The 13,033-nt window shown below is 34.6% G+C and overlaps 1 protein-coding gene across 1 annotated transcript in view; it reads left to right on the top strand.

Annotated features, from left to right (window-relative positions):
- The window catches only part of LOC106720336, an 87,037-nt gene that overhangs the window by 71,379 nt on the left and 2,625 nt on the right, over positions 1-13,033 (top strand). Inside the window, exons 2-6 of the mRNA XM_014514979.2 lie at positions 5,877-5,967; positions 7,152-7,326; positions 7,491-7,693; positions 7,866-8,069; positions 8,529-11,098. Coding sequence (XP_014370465.2) covers positions 5,877-5,967; positions 7,152-7,326; positions 7,491-7,693; positions 7,866-8,069; positions 8,529-11,098 — 3,243 coding nt within the window. The remainder of the gene's footprint in view (positions 1-5,876; positions 5,968-7,151; positions 7,327-7,490; positions 7,694-7,865; positions 8,070-8,528; positions 11,099-13,033) is intronic.

The raw sequence follows: 13,033 nt of genomic DNA, 5'->3' as shown, positions 1-13,033 counted from the left end.
TTTTACATTTAATATGACATAATTAACTAATCGAAAATTGATATAGCACAAAGCTTTGATATTATTTTTTTTATATCTTTTTGGAGGCCTCAGAAATAAAACTAAGAAGTAAATAAATTGGTGTAATGTAGTTTTGATATAAAATAGCTTCAATGTCAATCACTAACATTGTTGTACATTTTTAAATTATTCTACATATATTTGGGTTTCATTATGAAACCCATATATGTGTTTGATGTTTTGTCCTGGAATTTATTGTTAGTGTGGTCACGCAAACATAGATACTGGTCGCGCCCTTGCAAATCCTCGCCAGTCGTGACCTCTCAGTACTCCTCGCCTGCAGCCATACTACAACCACTCTCCATTTCTAATTTCTCAACAAACAAGGCTTTTTTTGCTTGTATAAAATTTGTTTTCGTTTTAACATATAGTTTAAGCGTTTAAAATATAATTGAAGATCACCAAACTTTCCATAAACAAATTGAAAGTGTCAGACTAATTAACCTTCGCTAAAGCCGCTCACATTTTAAGGTGAAGGTGACAACTCGTGTTCACCTTCACCCACATAGCCGAGTAAATAACCGAAATGTTCTTTTCCTTTTCTTATGAAAATTTAAAAGTTTGACAATATAGTAAACGTAAATAAGTGGTATTGAAGGTAGAAAAACTATGCAACAACTAATACGGTACCATGACTACAAGTGGAACTAGTACTTGGCCGTTTTTAACTAAATATCCAATGATATTCCATTGAAAGTAAGTAAAACAACGATAGTATAAAACGTTTCAAAAAGTTTGGATCAAAGAGGGAAAAGATAGGTGGAAAAGGTTGGAGGAGGCCTATACTCAGAAAGAGATTTAAATATTGGAATGAAAAAGCTAGGGTAATATTAGCCACATTCAAGCCACATCTTAGTCCCACGAGGCCCAGCCAGTAGCGAGACTACAATGGTCTACAACTTCTTAATTCTTACACTACTCTAGGGCTTGTTTTACTAGACACTGCCAAAGTTTAACTCTTTTATTTTATATGCGATTCGTTTTGCGATTTCAAAGCGAACTTTTTTTGTCGTATTTTCAACTATATTAGCTTCCAATGTCATTCAATTTGTCGATTCATATGGAACTAGGTTCCTGCAATCGGCGTATCCTCGTCGGAATCGAATTTGCAATTTTATTATAGCCCGCTTTTGTCATGATCAAGTTGACCCAATACCTGTCAATTCCACACCGACCTAATTCAATTTTGTATAGATATGAATTTGACACGAGTTTCACATTGTTATAGTTAGTTTTACTATAAGTAATTATACCTTATTATTTCTTGAATGTTTAGATGGATTAACTCTTGTTTCTTTAAGCAATAATATGCTACCATTTTTAAGAGCCTCGGTGGCTCAGAGGTCTAGCACTTGACTTGTAATCTGCAGGTCCTGGGTTCGAATTCCGCCAATGTACCAATGCGTTTTTTGATTTTCGATCTACATATGTATATTTATCCGACGTTCTTGTGATGAAGGAAAACATCGTGATGAAACCTGCACATATCTGAGAAGAATTTCAATATGTGTGAAGTCAACCAACCCGCACTTGGCCAGCCAGTGGTTGACTATGGCCTAGTCACCCCTAACTTGGGGTAGACTCCGAGGCAATCAATGGAGACGTATAGTGAGCTGATGATGATGCTACGGTTAATTGATATTTTAAACAAAATAAATTTTAAAATAAAAATTCCTTCCGAAAACAAAATAAATTTTTTAGTCGACTTCCTTCTATTCACAAAATTCAGACCCTTAGAACGTTACGTTACTCATTAGACAGTACGTACTCGTAGAACCTCGTCAGGTTGTTCCTTTTAATATACATTTACATCCCCCCAGGTTAAAATTTTGCTGTTAACTCTTGATTCCCTCGTAAATAAAGTTCCAAACAACAGTTTACTTTTATTAAGGAGCAGCATAACTCAGAATTATTTACAGTATGTACTAAAGCGGACACCGGATAAAAAGATTCATATGTTTAAATTTTAATAGAACTCCTCTTTTAAAAATCATCATATCCATAAAACATCGTTAATTACCCCGTTAAAATAATTTTACTCCACCTTTATTGTAACATGCGTACCGCACGCTAATCGTGTTCGCACAGGTCTCCTATTACATGAGGTATTTACTTCGTCCGTCGGTTTATGGCGTTAAATTTGCATGTATCCACCGTATGGTCGGTTAAAGCGTTTGATTTTATATTCAATAGACATACAGCAAGCAAAGCTCAAATCAAGCGCTGCGTTTGTTGCAAATTTATGCACAGCATTAGAACTGCTCAGGAATTTATACGGCGATATTGCTCGGAATAGATTGCATGTCGCCTCATTATATCACATCTTATGAGGATACCGACTTTTTTTTTGCATTTTGCAATTTTCATTTTATTTCACAAAAGTTATAAAGCTTTTAAATTTTGAAGTTAAAAGGTAGTGTTAACAACTTAAATAGAAAAAAGAATGAAAGACATGGCAGGAGGGGAAACAGATTAATATTAAACCAAAATCTGGACGTGCTTCCAAGCATTTAAGATACAGTTTAAAACAAAACTAACTTTATACAATACCAGAAAAGCTATTGAATTACAATCTAACATTTAGAAAATTTATGTTCTGAAGTAGACGGTACGCTAAAGTTCATGTTAGATCAGAGTATCAGAGAACTTTCATACGGAAGATATTTATTCACGCACATATTATGTTAGATGTATGATAATAATTTAAAATACAGATGTAAAATATTTCTGCTGTAATATTTTACAATATACCTACGTAATATTCCAACGTTAATTTCAAAGGTTATTTTAACTCAAACTTTAATCAAATTCGAAGCTTTATATTTTTGTTGACTATTAGGTGATTTTTCAATTGTTAATTTAAAATAACGGTGTATCAAATAGATAAAAACTAAGCGTTAACGGTGTGGTAAATACGATAACTAGGTTATGCGAAAATCTAAACTGTGACGGGATTCTTGTTCTTAAGCACGTCATCAAATAATAAGAGATAATAAACATTCCCTTTGTCCAGTAATGTAAGTACAACGGACATGACTTTACGGGCCGTTTTACTACTCCAAAGCAATCAAGTTGGTATCTTAATCGTTTACCTGCCGACCGAATTGCGTACTAAACTTACTATTGGGTCCGCGGAAGGACCATTAAATCACTTTTTCTTTTGTCTCAACATATATAACTTCTCTGTTACATTTCGATTGTTTTTGCAAGCAATATTTAAATTTTATTGGGACTTCTACTATGCTAAGTTTCCATGAAATACTATAACGTAGACCTTGTATACCTAATTATTTTTAAGACATATAAAAGAGCGAGCAATTAGAATGGTTATTGTAACCTCTATAAAATATATATCTATTAATTATACTTCCTAAACTGATGTTTTACTTGTCATTGTACTCTGATGGCATTTTTCCGATCGAAAACATTTCGTATTTTCTGAAAATTTAAGACTCTTCCGCGATTTATATTATGTCATTTATTATTTAGATAGGCGCACCATTATTCAAACCGCTTATTCGATCTAATAACTCTAAAATGAACTTCCTTTTTAATTCCAAATTTATTTAAACAGTTAAGAAAAATTAATAAATTGTTCGGACAGTCGGTGTTTCACGGACAAACATTTATTTTCTATATTCGTGAAAACCAAAAAAAGATTACTGCATAACAATGACCCAACAATTACTTATTATTACATCAACTTTTTTCTACAAAATGATTCTTCAAACAAAAACTCATTAAATACATACCAACATTAATCGTTTACAAGCTAGTTAATCAAATATCCTCACCTGTACATTCTAACCCCTACGGCTATTGAACACGGCTAACCTATTAAATGTTTCGCTTTGCACTTAGTCCGGATAATAAACAAATGATTGGGTCATAATTATGTTATAAATCAATTGCTTGTAGTGTGAATATTTGAAGCCAGTATTTAATTATTATTAGTACCAATGTTATTACTCGTAGTAATTATTAATTTCTTATTAACTAGAACCGTTTTACATAGTATTGATGCAACTAAAATAACATTGATAATAGTTTAGGTAATTGCGCGACTGTTGGATAATGTTTTTCGCAAGGCTATATGCTTTTTTAGATAACAGGTGAGGTGGTTACATTCAAATCTTTCCCTAGAAGAAGTGTCTTAGGTTCTGCTCAGACAAACTAGAGCGGAGCGCAGAGCAGATTTTTTGTGTAAGAGTCCGAACCTCAGGGTTTAGGCACTTATTGGTTTATTAAATTAAAAATTGCTTCTTTGATACTATATCAAATTATATAAATTTCTGTATTATTCAAATCTCACATGATTCTACATGCTTCGTTTGAAATATACCTATATCTTTATGTTGATACGTGTTTGCCTTTCACTTTCTTATACCAGGATAAGTTTATGACTAATTATGTGCAACGCAGCTATATTACACGTGCAAACAATGTTACATAACATATCAATAATTATTTACAGTCGTTATTACGTATTACTTGATAATTGTATATCCATTAGTATTTATAGATTTTTTATCCAAGGGAAATTTAAAATCAACTAGTATTATATCAATATTATAAGTGATTTTAAGAAAAAAAAGAAAAATACGATATAAAGTTGGTCTTTAGCGAGCGAGTTGTTTTCATGCGTGAATCCGACACAATAAATATTTAGAATTTTGGTAAAAATTCACACTGGCAAACGCCAAGAATTAGAACTGATTTTTTTTTTTTCATTTGACCGTACCAAATAAAAATTTAATGATGACTACTGGAACATCTGCTCTTCTTATCCGCGCATTTCAATATGTCACTGTCGCATATTTTTACGAAAAAAAAAATAATCATTATGAATTCATTTTAATGCCTTCTTTTATAAATACACATACGGTTAAAATCACACAAAACCTATTAGATCTTAAAATTGAAATTAAATTAAATTTCAAACCTTTACCGATTTCCGTGAACTCTGAAACGAGCACACTTCTCGAGCTATTTAAAATACCGCGACATTTTCTCGTGACGCTTGACCTGCGAGAGATATAGTCAACACCTTGGCCTGTTAGAAAATCTCCTGCACGTTTTCATTACTGTTAACATCTGACTATACCAACTAATCATTATATGATTGGCCTTTGAGAAAAAATTCTCGGTACGTTGCTCGTTTGCCCCCTTCTCCTATAAAAAAAAAATAAAAACCTTCTTATTGACGCTTCCTAGGCTTGTTTCTGATAATATTTCTACTTTACACCTTATACTCTAATGTTTAGGTTTTGTGTGTAGTTCCTTCAATGCACTTTTTAGTATCGTGAACTTCAATATTTTACAATTAATTTCAAAGAACGCTGCAACAAAATACATACGTTGAATTTACAAATAATAATTCTATACAAATAACTCACCTGCGTTCATGCATATAAATTTGGGCGCGACGGCGCACGAAAATGGAAATGTTGCAAATTGGAACAGGTTTAGGACAACTGCAATGGTTACATGCAGTACTGCAAGTGATATTACGATAGCGTTTTGTTGTCAGATTTTACTGAACTAGCAACAAAATGCTATAATCTATTGTATTCTTAACATAGTTACGCTAGTTGAACCCGTTGCGTTGTACATTGCAAATAATGTTTCTGAAAACGAAAAAGCTAGTGTCTTCAGATTATAATCATTGACTACTTTCTTCAATCACCAAACAAACGAGACAAACGTACAAATTTTGATTTATATGAGTGTTAAATAAAATAAATGCAAATAATTTCTTGATTACACTTTATTCTTTATTTTCCTCAATCCATTTTAACAATTCATTTTTGTTACAGCGGAAGGCAGCCTGTCGGACTTTGCAATACGCAAAGTTCACTACACGGCGACCAATCCCCTCAAGAAAGGCCTATTCACACCAGATACCAGGTAAACAACGTTAATTTAATTAACACTGAAGCTTACCTTTACCTAATGCTAATAACTCGATCTAAAGGCCGCCTATATTTGTAAACATTATGCAAGTTCCGATCGCGATTACACTCCATATATCGTTTGTAATATACTGCACATATTATTTTTGACTGGAGCAAAATACTAAATGGATGTAATGCGTTTTATATAATAAATACGGCATAAAATTATGTAAAATATAGACATATAGGTCTATAATATGTTGTTTCTATATTATATCTATATCTGGTCTGATTAGAACTTGGAAAAAAAAAGAAAATATTAAGATAAATTCTTTTCAAATATCTTCTTTTTACGTACTCTAAACAAACAGCATTTCAGCCTATAAGGGTCTGTGCGCTCAAACTAATTTGCCTTAATATAAATCGACGCAGCAAGAACAAGCAAGGCTAAATGCATTAGTCCACATTTAAATTACTAACATAGACTCAACATAGACAAACATGTGGGCACGGTAATATTATTACTTATGTGAGAAGTGTTTACTGTCAAGAAGAATACTACTAATAAATCAGAATTATTAATATCAACTTTTAGAGATATAATCTGAAAGTCTAGTTTTTAAATTATTTCAAGAGGTTTTATCTTTCATTGGTAAGCTGTTGAATTGACGAACTTAATTTCAATTTAGGCATCATGAACTAATAAACGTAAAAAAAATCACGTAATCAAATTCGTACATGTATTTTTAAAAAATATTGCTTATGTATAATATGTCTTAAGTTCCTTCTCAATCATGTCATATCATATGGGCAAGCAACTACGTGGGCAGAAATCATTAAAACCAAACTACTTGTAAAGTACAACTGGTTTGTAACGGTTTATCCGGAAGTCAAAACTATTAATTCCGTAATGTTGGACACATCTTTCAATCCCATATCTGATACAAACATGACTGATCAGCGTATGCACCAACATAATATGCAAATAACATTAAAATAACACATTAAGTGCCGCTAACTAACCTCAAAAGTTCACTTTATACTGAAAATTGTAGTAGCATTGAACTTATATTTCCCTTTCTCTTTCCTGTTCATTCTTCTCTTACGCAAAGGTTCAAAATAACATTGTACAAGCTTCTGTAAAAAAAACAAAGCGGAAGCTTATACAAGCAATATAAAGTAATACGCACATTCCAGGCCGGTGAGCTTACGCAACATGTATGATAAGGCCACGACAGACCGCCTGTCGGCGTCCTTACTGGAGAAGATGCGGCGCGACTCCCAGTACTCCCAGTTCCTGATATGCACACCCGTACTTGGCACGAAGAGACGAAGAATTTATCAGAAAGTAGATGAAATTGAAACGCACATTGTAAGTATGCAGTTAAAAAATCATTTTTAAAGAAAAGTTGTCAAATAAATAAACTCTGATGATAATCCAGATCCTAACCCTTAGTCTACACATTGCCATTTATAATTTTTCAAAGTCTGACTCTCTCTTTTTAATTATTTTAAAACAAAATATGCTATTTTCAGCCAACAGTTGTAGAACAGCTTCGGAAATGGACGTCGAAGGAAGCGATCGGTGATGTCACAGCACTGCCAGACGCGTCTATGCGCATTGCAAATGGCGTCACGCTGACACCAGACGAGCTGTCGGAGTGGGGCTCCGGCGACGACGAACCCATAGACCACAGACTACCTAGCCCAGAGGAACAGCTTAGGGTCATCGCTTCTAAGTAAGTTACTTTAACCTACAAAAATAAATTCTGTATTAATTATCTTATTATTCTCAATTATCGTTAGCTTTTTATCCGTGATCAAAGCTTTGATACAAACGCATCTCAATACCATATCTTTTTTACTATCTTCATTGTAATTTGAGTGTTTATTGTTTTTCTTGATTTTCAGATTCCCTCCACAAGTCGTAGCGATAGACACATCGGGTAAATTCTTCGACAGAATGTGCAGCTCTCGTAAGTCTCTACACATAGAGACTGGCTCCGGAGAAACCGATACAGTGAAGCGACGCACGCGTACGAGAAAACCACGGGGTAAAAGACGAAACACCATATCCGGCACAGATCAGAAAGAGCTTAGAGAGGCTATCGCTGGGTAAGCTTTTAGTTTGCACCGTACACTCGAGGTTACATTAGATGTAGAACAAATAAACATGATATCAATTAAAAAATATAAGAAATCACAGATAATGTAATCTCATCGTTTCAATTAACGACTATAACCCATAAAGCACAGTACAGTTTGGAGCCTAAAATGCTCAGTTAAAATCTTTGGCACAGTTTAACATCTTGATAATAATTTCGTGCTTCTGTGAATACATTTCTTTTCCTGGTTGTCATTGTTCCACTACGTTTTATTAACAAACAAAAAAAAAACAAAGACAATCAATGTTGCACTTGTACACTAATAGTGTCATTTGTTCATTAGCTTTTATGATTAATGATTTCCTTAGAAGATTCCGCTGTTACAAGACAAAGTGGATTCTTTTAAAGTTTTACCTTTAGATATGCCTTAGCGTGTGACTAATGCTTTGCTTGGTTTGTTTTATCATAGTGATACTACAAATGCTGCGGCTTCTGAAGAATTGGAGGAAACGAACACAGTAATCAGATCACGATCTAGTGATTTGCTCAAGAAGAGCCCCATTGATCCTATTCTGAAGAAAGGACACTTTAATAGTTTGAAGCAATGGGGCAAAAACAGACTGAAGTTAATTGGAAGATCACCAAGTGCAAGCAGAGATAACTTCAAAGATAATAGTAAAAATGAAAAAAGTGGAGATTCAAAATCTCCGCCGCGTGTTGAAATTAATGAAACACAAGAAACAGTCACAATGAGAAAGAAACGCCAAGGCGATGAAGATAGAAGGACACATCAAAGATGTGCATCGTATTCGTCTTCAGAAAAGAGCATAGGCGTACCAACTAACGTTCAAACTACGGCAACTATTAACAATGGGGTTAAACTAAGAGGAACGTCAACTCAGAGACGGTTAAGGCGAAGTGGGACCGGTAAAGATGAACCACATTCATCGAGCGGTAATTGGTCGGCCAGTTCTGAATCTGGACGAACAAGCATAGGGTCAGAAATAACAACAACTACTGTACCTCCTAAAAGCACGACCTCCGCTGGTACGTCGAATAATTCTCTTAATTTGCATCATGGACCACCAAGTTCTATCATTAGTCGGAGGAGATTCCCTAATAATTCTGGTTCTGGGAGCGTTACAAGTGAAGGTACTCTAACCCCAGATATTATACATGATTTACATGAAGATTTAGAAACAAGTTCAGAGTTTTCTTGCGATACAGAAGGTTACTATACATCGTTCCACATGGATTCCGGTTTAAAAACATTGAAAGAAGAAGAAGTTTCTCCCAGCACCCCACTTCATACCAGCACAGCTTTATCTAGCTCTTCAAATAGTCAAAATTTGACCGCGGAAAACGAATATGAATTATTTGGTAAAGGGTCTACAAGTACAACCACTAGCTCAGCAGGTACTGTTTGTACGACTTTGATGGCAGCAGGAAGCGATCGTTCACTAGTGATAGGACCAACAGTGCCAGAAAGAAAAAGTTCTTTAACTATAATGAATAGAAACCGAGGCAACAATATCCATAGTGCGAACGCTAGTTTAGACAGGACCGCAAATTCTTCATTTGCGAAATCTCCTTTCAGCAGTTTAAGATATAACCCAGTTAGACCGTATACAGACAAAACAGGAAATAACCATTCCTCCCCAGAAATACGAGATATAACGACCTCTGCTATTACTATTACTCGAAGTATCGGAAATCAAAGGAGTATAACGGCTGTCGCTGAAATACATACAGAAACCGATCTCGAAAGTGCAAAGAAAAGTACAGGCACTAGTTCACCAGACTCAGGGCATAATACCTCTAGTTCACCTATTGAAGATTCGGTTTCTAGCGCTCACGGTAAAAATAGCCTCTCTGAACAAGATTATTCCGAATCTTCTGATCTCGAAGGCACCGACAGAATTGAAAGAATACGATACAAAACTACAATCAACAGTTCTAGAATTCCCTCAATGTGTGTAATCACTCCAACCAATTCAGATGACGAAAGTGAAAACAGCAAGGACTCTGGATCTAGTAAAAAATTAGAAACAGAAAAATTACCTGAGAGCATCGTTAAGGCTGGAAGTCGACCAAAACTTGATTTACCACCCGATGACAAACCCAAGGAAAGCAAGACTTGCATAGAGCCAATAAAACTGACTAACAAATGTCAGAACCTTCCTAAACCTGCTCGACAACCATTTAATAATCTTATGTGTAAGTTAAAAGGTGTGCTCCCTCATAAATTATCAAACAAAAAATCTCCCGTGACCAAAGAAGTAGAACATATCTATGACACTGGTGATTACGTTACTATAGCGGATGTTAAAAATAATAATCAAAAAATATGTATCAACGGAGGTAATTACGGAAATAACGACATCGTGAGAAAAAATTTGCAGACTGTACTATCAGGAAAACTTCCAGAAACCGAATATGTGTCTCTCAACGAACTACCGAATTGTCTAAATGAAAGTAAAGATTTTGAACCAGGATTTGAAGAAAAACCGTCTGCTGCGTTGGAGGAGATACAAAGAAAAGGAGCTAAAGTAACACTTGACTCTCATGGACAAGTAATTTATTCGTCAGATACATTAAAACGTAGAAAAGGTGCCCATACTACTTTTGAACCGGGTCCTTTTGTTCAGGAAATTTGCCCAACTACTTTGACGATACAACGAGAGAAAGCTGACGTTGTTCAAATAACAGATGAAACTGATTTTCCCTATGAACCTCCTGCGCCATCGAGTAAGCCTACATCCCCACAATTAGGAAAAATGATAATCAAGGCACCTACAGACCGACACGGCCAAATCACTACTGAATTTGTCACTTTACCAGTACCAAAGCCAAGCACCATAATAACTGCGACCCCAGTTACTGAAACATCTGGCGTAACCGATCCACAACCAGTTAAAGTATCCAGTCGTAATCCAGACCCTCCACGAGTAGTAGAAGCTCTGACTAGAACTGGGGCGTATGTAAACATACACGATGCAGAGGGTGTCAGCTTGTCTCCAACGAAAGATGATACAGCAGGTAAGAATCGTATTTGCTCAAAACCCCCAAGTCCTAAATCTACGAGAGAGTCTAAACCAGAAACTATTGACTTAAATTCAAATGCTGACATTATTCCTTTTATATCCAATTTCCAAACCCCGGGCATATTAAAGAGTAAATGTCAACAAGATTTTAATAAATTAGGCAGCAATAAAGTAGCAGAAGTAATGAGAATGTTTACAGGTAGAAATGCAAACGAAACTAACGGGGATCCCATCAACTCTAGTAAAGATGTAACTAAATCACACACTAACAAGGTAAAGCGCAGCGATAGTTATAAACTAGCAAATTCACCGCTAATGCCAATAAAAAAGCTACTCAAATTAGATAGCTTTGGCAATGGAGCGAAAAAAGTTAACTCGTTTGAAATGATCCAAGCTGAAATAACGGCAGATCTTTTGCGAGAAGAAATTAATTATCCCTCGACAGTATCTCCTAAACTCGGCCAAAAGAATATTTTCGAGGACTTCAGTACATGTGAATGCAATGTTAACGATTCTTTTCCCGTTAGGAGTTTCGAAACCCAATTATCTGCTCTTACTTTGAGCCCTTTGACGACGCCACTGCCGAAAAGACAATCTATTACATTTATACCTCATACGAGAGATACTGCTATAGACATGTTAACTGCTATCTTAGATTCTAGCCCCGATGACATTTGCACTCTGCACACTCCACCTTCCTTTACCTCACCCAGTAGCAAAGTGACCGTCCCTGTAGATGGCTCAATGCACAGGGCTCGTATTCTATCCATTTCGGAATCTGAATATGGCACCGAGATATGGTAAATACTAAAAATGTAGTTTTATGTTATTTAACATATCCAATTTTTTTTTTATCTGTTACCTAAAAATTGTACCTTTTCGCAAGTCTGATACGCTTATACGTAGATAATAAAAGAATTGTAAAATGTTTTGATCGAATGTTTTTATATTAGAAATGTACTTTATTAAACATTGTTAAGTTTTAGTCATATCATAAAATGGTAGAAAATATCCGTCCAATTTGAATATGAGCATTCAATCGCGTCTTCCTATTTTATTTCTTTCAAATTATTTGACTCTGTGATAATGATTGATCAGTTCATTGCTTATCTGAATTGTTTATTAGAATTTATGAATTTTAGATTTTATCTTTTTAGTTATTTTGCCGTTAATTGCCTTTTAAATAGAATCAATTTTATTTAGGTACGTTCTATGTTTGTGAATTAAATATTGCATGGTGGCTTATCTTGCCGCAGCGCAGTGTGCACAGCTTACGACAGATCACATTCTTCGTGTGTACGTGCATGGTGTGTTATTCTGTATGACTTTTGTGTTTTGTAAATAATAATAGATTTATTGTGAACATATTGCACTTATTTCATTTGTTGTCACTCCTTCGTGTCTCACCCTCACCTCACTATCACCTTGCACACAGCTTTAAAAAACAATTTGTATCGATTGAACGATTCTGTTATAAAAACAAGTAAAAAAATGCTCTTTGCTAAAATGTACCACGTTAAACTTTTATAACAGATCTCGTTCTACGGTCAAAAATCAAATAAAAGGCACATAATAATTCTTTACTTAACATACGGATGTGTAAATAAATACATTTTTGTAAATTAAAAGGAAAATTAACAAAAAACAATTAACGGGTTACATCCAAATCATGACACAAGCACTATAACATAACTAATTTGAATAACTTGTATTGGAAAGATGAGATAAAAGCTAAAAAAAAATCAGACCATGGTAATTCGAGATTCGCAACAATAAATTGCCGTTAACTTTAAATTTTCTAGAATTCATATCAAAATGAAAAGTTATACTCTGAGTTTGCATTATTTAAACACTTGTACATATCGAAATCCTTGGCTTTTAGAAAAAGGGGACAACGGTATGTTCTGACACAAGTATTTCGAAAGTGGTA

Source organism: Papilio machaon, chromosome 8 (assembly GCF_912999745.1).
Source record: "Papilio machaon chromosome 8, ilPapMach1.1, whole genome shotgun sequence".
NCBI classification, from domain to species: domain Eukaryota; kingdom Metazoa; phylum Arthropoda; class Insecta; order Lepidoptera; family Papilionidae; genus Papilio; species Papilio machaon.
Note: the sequence above shows the minus strand (reverse complement) of the source record. Positions and strands in the feature narration are given on the sequence as shown.